This window comes from Plectropomus leopardus, chromosome 5 (genome assembly GCF_026936395.1).
Source record: "Plectropomus leopardus strain MGB_pleo_1.0 chromosome 5, ASM2693639v1, whole genome shotgun sequence".
In the NCBI taxonomy this organism is placed as follows: domain Eukaryota; kingdom Metazoa; phylum Chordata; class Actinopteri; order Perciformes; family Serranidae; genus Plectropomus; species Plectropomus leopardus.
In genome coordinates, this window is record NC_142180.1 from 21,551,190 (window position 1) to 21,568,596 (window position 17,407).

Below are 17,407 nucleotides of genomic sequence, written 5' to 3' on the forward strand. Positions count from 1 at the left end.
TCCATTTTACTCTCACTTATGAACAACTGGAACTCCTTCACATGGGGCAGTAAGTCACTCCCAACCCAGAGCGGACAAGTCAGAGAACCATGGTGTCAGACTTGGAGGTACTGACTTTCAGAGATGATTTTTTGGGGCTTTATTGTGATAGAAAGGCTTCAGGGTGAAAGGGAGAGAGACACCAAACAAAGAGCCACAGGTTGGAGTCGAACCTGCGGTCACTGCGGCAAGGACATAGCCTTTGTACATGGGCACCCTGAGGTACCAACTCTCATCCCGATGGCTTCACACTTGGCTGTAAACTGCCCCGCTGCTTGATTGAGGTCACAGTCTGACAAAACCAACAGGACCACATCATCTGCAAAGATCAGAGATGCAATTCTGAGCTCCCTAAACTGGACACCCCCCGCCCCCTAACTGCACATTGAGATTCTGTCCATAAATATCACAAATAGGATCGCTGACAAGGTTACAACCCAGGTGAAAGCCAACAGCCGCTTAAAAAGTGTTGGACTTTATGCCAAGTATTTATGGGTGAAACATCTAAACATGATTTGCTCTGAAATGTTCTTTTCCATTGTTACCACCAGAGGATTGATATTTGTGGTTTAGACATTTAGACATTTATGTGAAAAAACTTGTGACATGTTCTTATTCCCTAATGACAGCCTCAGCTTGTGTTTAGTGCAAATTAACAAATCTTTGCATGTTCAGAGGCTACACTGATATGAGGAACTTGTAAATATGAAATTTGTGAAACATAAACACATTGGCATTATGACAGAGCTACTGTTTGACTGGCATAGTTACTTATAATCGCTGTTGATCATATCCAATAATTAGGGATGTCCTGATCGGATCGGAAGGCTTAGCATCATGTCCGATCAACGTATTTTTTAACTGATAGTGATCGGTTATTTTTAGCATGTGCCCCACCCAATTCTGTAATTATGTCAGCTGCCACACAGATTTCATCACGATTTGCAGCAGATATTCAGGTTTTATGGTAATGCTGCTACTCAAGTAAGTAGAAACTGTTTTTTTCATGTTTAACTTGAGCTGCTGCGGCACTCAAAGTGGAATTGAAATTTTTGTTGTTCATTTTTAGTGAACTCTAATGCTGTAATAAGCAGAATTGTGACAGATTTTTATTTGTTGTTCAGCAATAACAGTACTTTGAAGTGGAATTGTGATTAAATTACTCAAGTATAGTGTTCTGTACTTATATTACTGTGCTGCGTTTGAGAGCAATTTCTGTAGCCACATTTAGTTAGTTTACTTTGTTATTTTGTTGAAAAACAAATGTTGCACTAAGTGGAATTGTGATGAGAGCCATTTTTACTTTATTCGTGCAAAAATAAAGTACAAAAATCCTCACGGAACTGTTTGGATGCAGACAGTTTTTCTTGTACTGCATTGCAGAGCTATTAAACCGTGAAGCATATACACTGGATTGATTTTAATAACTTAAAATTACTTGAGGTTTGTATTGTGTAGCTGTATAATCACGGTAAATACAAGTATGGGATCAGGGCAGATACTTAATATCAAATGACCCAGATCGGGAATGGGGGCAAAAAAAAAAAACTTGACTGGGACATCTCTACGAATAATCAAAAAACTAAGTAAGATTTAAATTTTGAGCTTTTTTTTTTTTTTAAAAAACATCATATTTCACTGTCAGTTTTGAGCAGATAAGATTGAGTCATAACTGTACCAAGGATATGGCTGAACATCACTGTTGGCAGTCTCCTGATGGAGGACACTGAGCTATCATTACCGCACACTACATGATTGCTGTAGATGTTCTTCAAAGCACTTCCTGTGATTGCCATGGGGGCCAATTTTAAATAATGGTCATGATGACAACACCTCTGCATTTTCTACTCTTCTAATCATCCATAAAATAGGACAGAGGATCTACCACATTCATCAGGGGAGATGCATCAGACACTCTGGTAGCGGATAGCACACAAATGCCAATTACAGGTTGGCTCTTAAGCCAAGAGTGCATCTTCCTGAGTTGTACGCCCATTACTCCCTCCAGTCTCTACAAGGAGGTTACCATTTTCCCCATCTGCTTTTTTCCCCCTCCTTTGCTCCCCTCATGTTATACCTTTTTGCTCCTCTCCTATGCAAATCACTTTGGCACTTTGTTTACTTTAAGGAATAATGTAGAAAATTATGTAATGGAAAACTTGAGCTAATTGTGCCGCTTGGGCTTGACTCCAAGAGATCTCTCAGATGTTGCTGTTAAGGGAACCGTGTACCAGTTAAACTTGTCAGAGCTTTGAAGGCGGGGAGGTCGAGGTGAGGACACGAGGAGGTGGGGAGGATGGAGAACACTACATAAAGGGAAAGGTGGATACACAATATCAAAGCGGAGGAGCTAAAATGGTTGTTAAACCTGGAGGCTATATAAGGTATCATGTCTTGAGAAGTAATTACATCCAACATCTTTCAGTATGTGTGGTTCACATGTGGAGTATGTTATGATGAGGAATTATTTCTCATTCAGCTCTTCAGAATCTGATCTTTTTAAGGCTTTTTTACATTTTTTTAATTCTCATATATCTTTGCAGTTTTCTCTGTAATGCAGCAGGTTGTTTACTCATTACAGCTGTATCGTAGCTGTTGTTGTGGGTGGCGATGAACTGTTCCATTTACTCCCACAGGCCTGCATACTGGAGTTCAGTTACTTGGGTGTTTTATGACTCATCATAATGACTTTACAAGATTTGTCCTTAGGCTGTAAATTTGGAAATGAAATCGTGTAAAAGACTGAATTTTGTCCTATTGTGTGCATTCATTTTTTTTTAAATAAGGGTCACACTATTCTGTATTATCTAATATTCAGCAAACCCAAAGAAAAGACCAAAACCAACAAAGCAAAAGTCTGTCTTTTAATATTTTCCAATTTTCCTGCCCTGTCTATGGCACTCAGCCCCGATCTGATTAATTTCTACTGAAGTGGCTTTTTTTTTTTTTTTAAAACAGGCCACAGATAATTTGATAAAAAAAAATTGCTCAGTAATTTTCTGACACAGCTGAGCACTGAAGTGTTTTGCAAACTTTACTGAAATTGTGTAATTATTGGGGAATATTTTTAGCTGAAAATTAATACTTTTGTAGGTATTTATGGCACCAGAGCAATGCTGTATTTTCTCAGAATAAACCACAATGTCCATGTTTATTGAGATGAAGGAACACGTGTTTTAACAACTGAAGTCAGGCTTAGAGAACTAAGTGATATTATATTTAAATTCCTGGTAAAATGTTTTCATTTTGCACAAATTAAATGACATGTTTCATAGTTAAAAGCACATTTACTCTTTGGTATTTGGGCTGCAAATTAAAAGTCATATAATCACATATTTTATTTTACCACTAGGAGTCATCCTTACTGGGACTAAGAAATGGAAAGAACTGTTAAAATAATATTTGTCTCTGTTGCTGTTGCTACAGATAGATGTCTAGTTTCATGCTGCTTCTTTTTTGGTTTTTGGAGGCATCCCTAGTCTGTTGCTGTGTTGTTTCGTACGGCATTTCTGAGCAGTCACTTGACAGCGATACTGCAGGTGCTTTAATGTGACTGGACTGACAGCAGCGGCTGTTAATTGCCATGTTTTCAGGTGTGTTGAAGGATTACAAGAATTGTATGGCCTATTAGTCTGAGAAAAGTAGTTTAAAGCCTTTTTAAGAAATGCACTGTCTCAAAACAAGGTTTTTTTGCTTTGTTCCCAAAACGCTTAGTTTTGGAGATTAGTGTCTGAAATTAACTTTTTGACTCACTGACCTAGATGTTGATGAAAAGTATATTTTTTACTGACCAAAATGATACATTGCCTTTTTTGTTTCACATAAACATTTGTCTCATTACATTTCATTGAGATAATAATGTATTTTGTCAAAAGCAAAGGCCAGAACAAAATTTTGAAGCAAATTTATTTAAATATATTGAACAACTCATCAGCGCACCCTTAGCATGTGAAAAAGTTCACTCTGATTAAGCAGTGACGAAGTGTATATGTCTTGGGCTTTTAATGTGAAAGGTAAGAACAGAAGAAGTGGAGCGTATGCGCTGCTGTTGACAATGTAGGAGGCAAAAAAGAGTCGACTGTATTGGTTCAAACTACAGGGCCTCTGTGTTACTATTTTATAACATTCTTGTGTATGCACGCAGTGCTAAATAGCTGCAGACTGGTGGTAAGTGATAGTTTAAAGGATCAACTGATGTTCCATTCGGTTAACAGTGTGGCAAAACTAATAGCGCTCAAGATGGTTGGGTTTCGCCACATCGGTGCAGGTATGTGTGAGTGAGTGGTACAGCACAGGAGCAGCATCAGTGCAGCGGATCCGTGCACCCATAAGTGGCACCTAAAGGCAGACTCTCAGCATAGTTTAATACATGACTTTTTTGGTACAGACATTTATCCGCCTTTGTGGTGAATAGCGTTCTGAGATTGACAAGCCAAACGAAAATTCTCCCTGAATTTGGAAATTGGTTGGTATTACTTTTGTTCCATGTTGGAGATGCAATGTTGTTAAATGTGATGTGCTGTTGTACTGGTGTATAGAGATTCCAGAAGACATACACATCCCGTAGTGGGTGCTGGATCCAAGATAAACCAAAATACGTCACCTATTTTCGCAGAATAAAATCCTTTAAGGCGAGCTCCCTGGTGTGCGGACCTCTATTTTTTCACTGTTGTGCTGGTGTAACAAAGAATAGTGCATAACCTTCAAATAAACACTGGATTTAAAAATATTTTTAATATATTACCATCTCTCATCATTAGGACAATATACAGCGTGACCTAAAATCCATATCAAGGTAAATGATTAGACTGAGCCTGATAACATGACAAATGTAAGTGATTATTTTTTATACATTAATGCATATGTTTCCTGTATGGTGTTGCCTCACTCCTGTTGTGTTTGTCCTGTTTAATTTCCTTGCCTGGGCTATTGGTTTGTAGGTTGGTTCTGGTTAGACGGCTGTTGTTGTAGCTGTAGTCACTTTATAGGCAGTTTGAGAATTACGAGTAGAAGTTAGTAAGAAATCCATAAGATGAAAAATTTGATTGATATGACTTACTTTTTGTGATGACATGGCTCAAGTGTGGCTCAAGTGAAGTGATTACATTATGGTAATGCTAACATGCTTCATAGGGCAACGTGACATATTTGGTGGCGATATTACTCGGTGTAGTCTGTGCATAATAAGTGGATACTAAATGTCAGAGAATGTCTTGACTTTGTGGAGCAGCTCCTCTCTCATATATTGCTTGACTTTTCCAAATGAAGTGTGAGTTTATAGGTGGTGCATTTTCTTTATCTGTCCAGCTGTGGTAGCTATCACTGCATGAACAGGTCTTTCTGTGTTTATTTCATACAGACCATTTTCTGATAATGGAAACGCATTACTGTCATTCCTGTGAAGCAGAGGATATTTCCTCGCTGACACATGCTGAAAGCCTTTATGAGCGGGATGATGGTTTAATCACTACTGTGCTGGAGAATTAGTCACAGTGATCTGGACATATTCATTTCATGTATGTTTTTCTCAGTTTATCCTGTCAATGGATTCGCTGAAGGATAAAGATATTGATATTTACAGGTGGTAAAATGCAACAAACAGGTAGTTATCGACCTGTTGTGTCCATAATATTGATTTCTGTGACACTACAGTGTCTCAAGGGAATAGCATCTATTGCGTTTTAGTGGTTTAGTGGTAATTGATGAGGTGGGTGGATAATTAGGTAGATGGGTAGGTTACCCAGGAGGAAGTGGATATATTCCCCGATATATTCCAATGGCTTTTTAGGCTGATAGTTGGGTATGCTCTAAACTGACAGATAAAGAGGTGGATATACCTGCGTATACCCCTCCACTACACCGCATCTATTTAATAGATAAAAGATTAGTTATTGTAGAGAAATTCATTGTCACTGACATTTTCTTGCCATTTTATACACATTATAATTATAACAAATCATGATTTACACATTACAGCCTAATGGAGCATATATTTTAAAAAATACAAGTCATTTCTTGTTAGTGAACTCAGCAAAAATGCTAAGGCATAATTAAGTCCCAGCCTCCTGAGTGGAAGCATTAACTTGGTAGTATGACAGCTTATCAAAGCCAGACATTGTTTTAGAAAATCAAACAAGTATGAAGCATGCTACAGGTTATTAAAACACAGACAGATATAAAAGAGGACACACACAGCAGCGCACACACACGTACTGTACAAAAAGCAATCAAGCACAGAGCAAGAAAACTCATATTGGCATCTGGAGCACCGGCTCCAACCAGCTACAACACGTAAAAAGCAAAAGAGGAGTGAAAAGCTCAGCAGCGGGTATAGTCATTTTTCTGCAGTATTTTGTACACAGAGAGCTCAATCAACAGCTTAATGCCATGCTGTGTGGCATAGCATTTTGGAAATGCATTCATATGCTGTTTGTGCTAAGGATTAGCTGCTTATGAGGTGTAAAAAGTTCATGTGGGAGTTTTTTTTTCTCACCTGATTAGGAATGGGAGAGGAAATTTGTGTGACCCTCTGGTTAATCCCCCCCATACATACTAAATGCACAATAAATCTAAACAAGAAAAGCACCATAAATCTTGGAGAGGCTAATTTGAAAAGATAAAAAGTAGTATGGATAATTGCAGCAATTTTTGGCCGCTTCTGTTGATCTAATGATTCACTGTTTGTGTTAATGTAGTGATGTAGGGTTTTATACCCCATAGAGCAGCTGGAAATGAAATATGTGTTGCGTCTTTGTTAGATACAACAGTCAAAAGGCTTAAGTAATGAGTTAGTAAAGAGTGGAGGTCAGTTATAGGACACTCAAAGCTTTGCTATTGTTCAGTATGACCAACACAGGAGGACGTTTCACTTGGAGGCGGGGGGGAGGGCGGGGGAGTTTCTGAAATGGTTCTGCCCACCTTGGTAGTCACTGTGAGGAGGGGCTTCCCTTCTGATGACGCCTTACTTGGTATCTCCTTCAGGACCATGGCAACAGTCTTATCTGCAGCCCTAGAGTCTTTCCCCTACAACAGTGAAATCAACAATGACTTGTGTCAGGACAGTTGGACAACTCAGTGCTTTTTGCCCCCGTCCAGGGCATCTTACAGAAAAGACTTTACCTTATGATGATGGAAATACTGTGTGGGGCTGTCTACGGTAACAACACATCGACTGAAGACATTTCCACAAGACTATGGCAATGAAAAGAGGGTCACTGCACAATGTAGAGGGTTGACTGTAGACAGTGATGAGCATGGTCGTCCACAGCAGTACTTATCAAGTGCTTATGATGACAGAAGATCATACACAGCTCATTACACAGACCAGAGTATTTATTAAGAATTATGTACAGTGTATGGCAGATGAATGTCCATATCTACCGGTCAGTTGTAATGTATCACTGGTTTTGCTGATTAAAGCTACGTGCATTAGGCATGTTGGGATCACAACTCAGAGCTAATTAAAAAAGGTTCAAACCATACTGAACCACTCTGAATGGTGCTAATCATTGACATGTTCCTGACTATAATATTCCTTCCCTAAAAAATGCACCTAGCATTCAGTATATGGCATTTAAAAATTTCTGATAGAAACATTCTGATAATAAATAAGTATTTGGTAGATATGATCAGGACTGATGTTGGTTAAAAGAATGTCGTCAGGAAAAGTGGAAAATGATATTAATATATGACATTTTTATGGCAGTTTTTTTGACACGGACATTTTTGTCATCTAAGGTACCAAGAAGGAGTTTTTTTGTTAAATTTGACAGTACACAAAAAATATCAATGCATCCACATCAGTGTTGTTGCTGATCACAGACATATCCCATACTGTAATATTCCCTCCCAAATATTCTGCCAAGCAGTGTATGGAAAATATTTTTTTCCATAAAAAATAGCAGTGGCATTCTTTACACAAAATTGTAAATTTTTGTCCTTAATGACACCAGAGGACCTTTTTTTTAAAGGATACAAGGGTTTCAGGTAAATTGATGCCGCATATTTGGCTAGCATTACCAAGTTATAATATAGTCAGTAATAATTAGACATCCATGAAACTTGTGTTTGTTGAAAGGCAGTTGCATTATGAAATGATTACCTACTTATGAACTGCAGCTCTACTACAAGGTTTTAAGTCAACAGTGTGAACACAGTATTCACAGCTATCTGGACTGTAATGTGACTTTCTCTATACCAAAAGACAACCTCTCACACACATAAACTGTCCCACCCTCCGTCTGCCACCCACAGCCCCTCAGAAGAAGACAAGTGTGTAGAGCTTGTCCGATAATTACCAAGGCCACATTACATAACAGTAAAAAAATTGATTATGTAAGAGGTCAAAATGATTCTGCCAGCCTATTGTCATCCTTTTCACTTCGACTTTATGGCCGCCGGCCTCAGACATTCATTCACTTCACATTTCACCCATAGACAGAAGATAGATTATATTGTATGCTATTAATCATTTCATGACACACAGATGTAGCAGAATTATAATTGTCACAAGAGACTACACATTTCATGTCAGAGAAGAGCTGCAATTAAATCTGCTGACCAGAGAGAGACCAAACTGCCATTCATCACACTCAGTTTCTACATTTTGTAGACGCAGTGAAGCTGCCTGTTCAGACTGCACATGGAGCAGCACTGGAAGCCTTTTAGCTGGATCTTATTAGAGCTTCCACATTTCCCCTTGCCAGGAAAATGAATTAGGCATTTCTTTCACTGATTTCCACAGCTGATCATGTCACAAAATGCATTTGCTGTACCATGAGGGAGAGTTCCCTTGAAAGCCTAATGCTCCTAATAAAGTCCCAAAAGCCACCTGCGCCCACCCACTCAGTCTCACTCAGTATAAATGAACAACATCAACAGCCAAGAAGACACCAGCAGCAAAGCAGCATTCACACGACGAGATGACATAGAAAAACTCTTAACGTTTGTTTTCTGTTGTTTTTGTGAATGAATGGCAAATGGTGCTATTTAAAAAGTGCTGAATGTTCCTTCTGTGCCATATGTGCAGGTGTTGTTCGAGCCAACAGTGTCGAGGATATCTTTCACCAGGCACGCAGTCAGTTTGTATTGGCCGACAGTCTTGGCCGGCCTTTTGTGCTGTTTTGTGTCAACTTCTGCTGAACTGGCTCTTATTTATCGAGGAATGATTAGATATTTTTGGCAGCGAACTACAGTGGACAGTAATCAAGGAACTTGATAGCCTTCGCTGTCCTCACAATAAGATAATTACACTTTTTTCTCCCAAGGACATAAATATGAATTACTATTTTTTTTTTGTTAAAAAAAAAATAATTTCAGTGCCTGAGCTGACCGAAACAACTGTAATAGGTTGTCATTAAATAGTTTTCTCAAGTAATACAGCAGCATCTGATTTAAAATTTGGTCACCGGGAAGCTGTTGTGGAAGATAAAATTAAAAAAAATTAAAAAATTGCACAGCAGATGAGATTTACTGCAGCATTATGCAAACAGTTTAATCAAATGATTAAGTACTGTAGGTGGCAGAGGACATAAATGTTAATATTTATCTCAGGGCTCAGAAAAATCAATTTACAATATCCCAGCTACCACAGCCTGTTCATAACTGCAAACTAATGCATTTACTGGAAAGTAATGCAGGCATTCTCATAGGTAGCATGAAAAGCTTTATGGATTTCTGAAGACTTAGTGGTACAGAGTCTGGAGAGAGTTTGCTCCAAATACAATAAGTTTTATCTCTTATGGGGGAAAGCATCATTACTTGAAAATGGTCTTTATAGAAAACTGCAGTTTTGCTTTAATGCTGAAGCTGTGACCTTGTTGGGTGAAGGAGCCAGCATGACGTCTGATTGCTCTCTGCTTCCTGTCTGAGTTGCTTTTTCAAAGTCCCCGTCTACAGAAATAGCAAAGATGAATCATTGAGCTAAGGAGCTAATGATGGCCTGTTTTGACCATTCAGAGGACTGTTTTAAAAGTGCTTAAAGAGTCTTTTAGACATTTGCTGTCAAAGTTAACAGGCTTGGGTTTCTCTGCTTGCCAGCAAATTTAAAAGTGTTTCTCAAAATTACTGTATTTTCCTCACTGGCACAAGAACTGTTGAATTACTCAGTAGATTAGCTTCAAAGCCCAGAACATTATTTGTAGAATAAAGCACATTTAGCCATGGAATACAAAACATAGCTAGCTTCATCTGTCTGTCAAAGTGATGCTTTTTTGTTATTTAGACATGCAATTCTGACGCTCAGTGTTGCAGGTGTCATGTCTGACCCAGGTCACAACTCTGCTCATGACCTGGTTTAAAAAGGGTCTGGTATCCACTTTCCATCAAAGACTACCTGCATTCACCCCTGTGTTTTCAGTGCAGGACTGTTTAAGACTAAATCTGATGGGTTGTGTTATCCCCATGAACCAGTTAACATGGTCAGTTTGTTACATGAATAAAAGTTTTTATAATAATCTTATTTAAGGGGTGTAAATCAGCAGGTTTATCATCATAAAATATTGTATTGATTCTTTGGCCAATGACACTGATGATACTGATGAATGATATTTACTGCTGTCACAAAGTCTGCCAAGACATGATTTGAATTTGATTCAGAGGCCTGTGATCAATATGAGATATCAGTAAATATCCTCATTGTCTTTTTCTTGGCTGCTAACTGTTATCTGGCTGGTGCTCGGCTGTTATCGCTGTTTGAGTGTTTAGGAAAGAGGTGATCTTGGAAGGAAATGGTGACAAAGATGTGCCATTAGAATTTCAAAATCCCAAAAATATTTTAAAAATTATGATTTGTATGAATGATTTCATCTTGCAGTGATGATACTTGATCGTTGACAAATGAATCGTCCTATTGACCCATATCAATGTGTTGTTACACCCCTTCTTATATTACACCAGGCTGTGGCAACTGCACCACTCGTATTTTCTTATGTATATTCTAAATTTTCTGCCCATTTACAGTGAAAAACTGAGATGGTCAAAAGTATTAATAAACTGAACAGTTGTAAAATTACTCAGTAGCTCTGATTAATGATAAGTAAAATTACATTTTTAATGCACACCGGCTGTATTGTACCATCTTTTGTGGCCTTCACAAGACAGCAATAAAATAATCTATACCGAATTTCCCGTATCATTGCTTCTACAGAAGGAAATGAAGTTTGTTACTGAACTTCTTGACAGATGAAATACTGTGAGTGATTACAGGAAAGATGAGAGTTTGACCTGTCAGGAGACGACTGTGCTGAACCTTTTTTGATGTCTAAACTCAAGGTTAGTGGTCAAAACAGGTTGCTGGAGATAAAGAATGTAGTGGGAAGGTGCTATTCTGTAAGCCACTTTAAGTATGAAAGGATGAAAGGTAAAACTAGATGTTGTATCTGCTCCGATTAAACGGATGCTTACTTGAAGTTTTTTTTGTCAGTTTCTACAAAATAAAAGTAGTAATTGCAGATGTATTTCTGGGAATATAAAGCACTTATTTAACAAAAGCTAGACTGTGCAGCAGCCCAATTCTTCATAGTTCATGTAAAAGATGGATTTCATGAGGGAATACCTGCCGCTTAAAACCAGGGCACCTTGCTGTTGATCCGTTTCATGGTGTTAAACTGGTGACATTTAAGCCCTGTATTATATAACGGAAGAGACATCCTACAAGATAGAGTGAGAAGGGAAAAATAGCCACCTATGTAAAGTACAGGAGAAAAAGCGGGATTAAAAGACACGTCTGAATTTTTTTTTTTTTTAACAAAAATAGATATTTGTTTATCTCACATGCAATATTAAACATAATGCTTGGATGTTGAATAACATCAATTCCCCGCTGCATTGAAAGGACTGGTCAGAATCTGGAGCACAGTCTGCTCAGCAGGTTGGACACATGCTTTAGTATCAGCTGGCTGGGATAATGCAGTGTAGTTTTTGATGCGTCTCTCATTGCTCCTGGCAGACCTCTAGCCTCTCACCTCTTGCATGAATCGCTCTTGGCTTCAGAGAAATGCCACAAACAATAGCTGGGATGCCTCTCTGCAGATGGAAAATTGATCACAGTCCCGGACGGGCACATGCTCTGTGAGCCCTTGAGAGGAAAATATGTGGCACGCTAATGGCAAGAATGCGCCAATATACATTGGCAAGTAATGTATGGACCGTTGCATCCTAACTGGGACTGAGAGAACTTGTCTAAATAAATCATAATAGTAGTTAATATGTCCTCGGTGAAGGGAACAGACCAAAATTTAGGCTACCAAGCAGAGCTTTATCTGCACTCCAGCTTGCTAATTACTGAACCTAGGCACAAGAGCAATCAATAGTACAGACTTTGGGTGGAACAATGTTATGCAATTTTGTTGGCCAAAGGTGCAAAAACAGCTCTAATTGGAAAGAGTGGCTGAGTTGGAAGAACTTCAACAATTTATCTCTGTGCAAAAACGTACTACTCAGTGAAGCAAGTCCTTTGTTCTTTTTGAGGCATTTTAGGCATGAGAATCATAGAATCATAGAATCATAAAGAGCCCTCATTCAACTGAGTTTCTCCATGTGGAGCGTCCTTTTTTTTCTCAGTCGGTGTACTTCTGTGGGACTTTCAGTCCCCAGATTCAGCTGCAGAGTGCATGCTCCTCTTGCAATGGTATGAGATTTTCGATTGTAACGTTATGAGATTTTCACAGTATAACTGTCTCAGAAAATTTCGTGGTGTGAGGATACCTTGATATTATAGAATTGTTATTACTATTAGTTACAATGAACTTTAAAGAAATGAAAACAGAAGGGCTTTTTCATTTAAACAAACATTTGATGACTATATTTGGGCAAAATGTTTGTTTCAAGTAGGTTGAGAAAGTCAAATCTGAGAGGTTGCAAGGTAATTAGTGAGGTAGGAAAACAGACTTTTCTTTGCATTTACAAGGTTGGATCATTTTTGGGTGTTTCAGGCCTTTTAAAAATGATTCAGACTGGTAGCAACTGCTAGACAAATGTCACTACTGGTGAGGGGATGCTAAGTAGACTTTATATTAAGGGGTTACACACTGGAAAAGGTGAAGCACAACTTGTTCAGAGCTGCAATTGTGGTCACTCAGCGAGCGGGCACAAAAGCAAGAATTATTTTATGCCAAAAAACAAGTACCAAAAGTGCAGTGCGTGATTTTTAACCAGCTTTGAATCAGAGCAATATGGGGTAGTATGTGTAGATAAACTGTGGTAAACTCTCCTCCATCTAAACCTTCTCCCCCTGTGGCATTTTGCTGGCTCTTGGGCTGTTGCTTGAACAATGGGCTGTACCTCTCGATTCTCTCATTACCCGTCACATGACACACACTCACATGGAAACTTTGAATTATGCCAAGTCAGACACATTTAATCACAATAGTACACACACACACACACGCAAACACACACACGCAAACACACACACTGAGGCTCAGCGTGTTATGATCCTGAACACAGAAATTAAGGTCAATAGCTAACTTCCAATAGTGCTAATACCGCAGATAAGCTAGGCTAATACCTGTAAATGTTACCCTGGGTATTCAGTTTTATTGCTGCCATTTCAAACTGAAGCGACTTGTGAGTCGATTTTCTCTCAGAGTGCTGCCATTGTTTATTGGCTCTCATATGCGTTATGGATATTGCTTCCTATAATGAATGGGGTTTGTTAGCAGTGCATGTAATACATCACTGAAAAATGCAACCTGATGTGTTCTTGAAAAATTATTTGAAGAATTAAGTGTGCTTACAGCTGCTCATATATTACTGTCCAAAAATATTGGCTTGCTGTATAGTCCCTGCAGCAGTGTCACGTCAAAGACAAGTCTTTTGGCGGTGATGACTTACATAAATCATGTCCAGAATTACAGCCTGAAGTCAAGAGATATTTACGTTAGAGTACAAATAACTGCCCTCTACACCTCCTGAGGATACATTTAGAGCCCTCTCGTGAATGCTTTATAAAGACTTGGAAAATATGACATTAAGTCAGTGTAAGCCAAATAAACATGTCCGAGCACTAGACATGATCTAACTCTCAAAGCCTAAAACTGTTTAAAAGCACGCTCAGGATCATAGACACTTTTTGTTTGGTGAAACAATGTTCCTTTGTGCTCATGGCCAAATTATCTTATTGAATTGCAATTATTCTAATGCGAACATAATTCTAACCCTGAAAAACAGCATGGAGGATTTATTTCTCACCTCTAATCAGTTTTTTGATTCCTTGGTTACCTTATTTTCTACATAACAAAAGTGAACTAATTAGAGGCAGCGGAGGCTGCAGCCAAGTTGTCTGTTTTTAATTGTCTCTTGTGTGGATGTAATGTGATCTAGTGCAGCATAATGTAGCATAGGAAAATAATTATCACTGTGCTACAGGCAGCCTAAACTATTTTCATTGGGATTGTTTTATAGAAAAATCACACAGGTGAAACACAGGGACGTAGATTGACAAAAGCAAAGTCAAAATCCTTAATAATTTCTATATTGAACTAAAGGAATAATTTGACAGTTTGGAATATAAATATTTACTTTAATTGGCGAAAATTACATGAGACGATTGATATCACTCAATCTGATATCTATCTTCTCAATGAACTTTCACCAAGAAAGTGTGTGTTGTTGAACTATTCCTTTAAAAGCTAGTTAACTATTTAAAATATCTGGTATATGAACACCAACAGAAAAGTATTATTTGTGAAACATAAGCTAAAAAATCTGCAAAATAAAAAGATAACCATTTAATAAAAATTTGGTTACACTTTACGTTTTTTGATGTTAAACCAGAATCTAAACATCTGCCGCCATGAAAAGATTTTCTAGTGCTACTGAAATGAGCATACTGTGCGGTTATTTATTGCACCACACTGTTGGATCACCAAGTGTACTTTTGTCACATACGGAGTAGCAGAATTGTAAGCAAAGTGAAAGTTAAGGTTTATTGTGCTGGGTCTGAAAGTTTGCATTTACTCACTCTGCACTCTTCTTCTCCTCTCATCCACTGATCTGATCGGCTCTGACCGGATCAGCAGATATATTATCTGTGCCAAAACACCAACTGCTGCTGTGGGGTAAAAATAGCTCAGGATGGGTTTTGCCTGTACTGCATTCACAAAGCCACAAAAAATATTAGAATTTAGAGAAGGTCACAGAATGACATAAAATAAATGGACACACACATTAGGCATGGGCAGTATCATGGTAATACCTTATACCAGGGTATTCGGAAATGTCAATGCTGTGATTTTTAGACACTTAATAAAATACGGACCCTCATCTTTCTATTAACTTTATACTGGAGAGGCTGTAATAAGTTTTTGTTTTGCATGCAGTGCACGTCACATGCCCTGGAGGTTATGCTCGGGCCACACTGCATGTGTGAGCAGTGTGTGTTCACAGTGCTTGTTGTTGCAGCACTGCTGCAGAGCTGCCTATTATTACAACTACTGTTTTTCCACATTTAAAAGCACATACTCCTCTCATTTTTAAGCTGTACAGCTACTGCATTGTCAACAACACAGTCCTAGAAATATTGTCAGAGTGCTTTTATTTTGAAGCAGAAACTGGAAAGTTAGAGTAAAACTGATAAATTCAGCCCCTTGCGCTGATACTGTCATATATTGTATACCCTGGTGAAATTCAAGGAAGGTGTGAAGGTATGAAAACATAGATATTGCCTTAGCCTAAGAGACACAAACAAGATAGGCCTCCGCCACACACAGATTCATATTCTGTAGAAAGCACTGGTTGAACTCAAATTGTTTTAAACGGCTGATCCACTCAAAGTGAGATTACATTATATGGTTGCCGCTTTAATATTAATAAATAGATTTAGAACAAAAGCATTAGATGTATTTGACCAAAGGCCCTCCAATCACTTCTGCATCATCCTTCGTTTTCAACTCCTCAGTCCCTTTAAAGTGAATCAGCTTATTTCATTTGTACAGATTTTCACCCACAGATTGCTTGGGCAGCAGTGCTCAGCCGGAGATCTGTGTAAAAGTGTTTGCCTGTCAGGAATGTCTCTCATAGTACTGTTACAGACGTCTGTATGGATTTAAGCTTTGGTGGCGCTTTAAATCCCTCAGTCAACAAAAGAGGTTTGAGGTGATTCGCTGAAAGCCACCCTGTGGCCGCATTTCTGCACCTGCAGCATTTAACTACTGGAGGGCATGTAAGGCTCCTGCTGTCACTCACACTCAAGACAAATAGGGTTTTTTTTTTTTATTGAGTTTTCTTTTGCTTATTCAGGTGTCACACAGGTGAGATTGGTCTATGAGACTACCAGAATTGGTGAGGTGGTCACAGGGAAGAATTGAAAAGGCTTAACCCACAGCTGTTTTTTGCTCTGTCAGGGCTGCACAATAAATCAAAATATTATCGTATTATGGCCAGTGCCATCAAAGCAGCTGCAACGTTTTCATAAAGGTAAAATGTGTCGCAACATACCATTATACCATTGTAGAGCTACAGAGATATTCTGGCCTGCAAATCATATTCCAGACATAAGGGAACATCCTTGTTTGATACAGACCCTAGAAATTCACATCATCATCAATTTAATATCTTGTTTTCAGTGAAAATAAAATGAGAAAAGTACTATTCCCACTTACCATTCATATCGCAATTGCAATATCTGTCAGAATAATTGCAATTTATTTATTTATTTATTTTGCATATCTTGCAGCCCTACTTTCTGTTATGATTGCAAATTGATAATTCAAAATATTTCCCTTAAAGGTGAGTCATCAATCATCCTCACAAATTGTTCTCAACTGTTGTTTTAAAAATTGCCTATGTTCAGCTTTATTTAATATGGTTATTCCAATAAACTGTAAAGATAATGGATGTAGCTACCATAACATCACCCACTGGTTAAAGGACTCCTGTTTTGAAAATCAAGAGAGCAACAGTATTACTGCACAACTTCAAGCCTTAATATAATCTGAAAGAAAAATTCAAAGTTTTCATTGGAGGGAAAAATTTGCCACAGAGACCAAAAACGTTTGTCATAGCAGAATGTAAACATGTTTAAAATAGAACATTTTATTTTAACATGAGGGTCTGTGGGGGTTGATTTGCGTCTGGATCGAGCCTCAAGTGGCAATTAAAGGATCTGCAGTTTTTGGCACTCCTGTGATAGCTTTATTTTTCAGCCCGGGAGGTTGCTGCTTAGTTGTCCCATAGGGATATCCCAATAAAGAAAAATTAGCCTCTGTCTATTTTACCATTAACACAAGGAGCAGAGCATTGTGTAGCATTGTATACATTTTGCATACTCTGCATCATGACTAATTCCTTTGAATAACTTATTTAATTATTATTGGGTTGAGTCTTAATACCATCAAACAATATAAACCTATTATAAGGTGTCAGAATT

At 38.2% G+C, this 17,407-nt stretch overlaps 1 protein-coding gene and 1 long non-coding RNA gene across 5 annotated transcripts in view; one reads left to right on the top strand and one right to left on the bottom strand.

The window, feature by feature from the left end:
• Positions 1-17,407, bottom strand: part of pex5la (peroxisomal biogenesis factor 5-like a) — a 122,645-nt gene that overhangs the window by 66,085 nt on the left and 39,153 nt on the right. For 2 of the 3 annotated variants that reach the window (XM_088077726.1, XM_042516559.2), the window contains exon 2: positions 6,958-7,062. The exons of the other annotated variant lie outside the window; for it this stretch is intronic. In XM_088077726.1, coding sequence (XP_087933852.1) covers positions 6,958-7,062 — 105 coding nt within the window. The remainder of the gene's footprint in view (positions 1-6,957; positions 7,063-17,407) is intronic. 3 annotated transcript variants of the gene reach the window in all.
• Positions 1-17,407, top strand: part of LOC148189563 (uncharacterized) — a 157,174-nt gene that overhangs the window by 59,325 nt on the left and 80,442 nt on the right. The window lies entirely within an intron of this gene.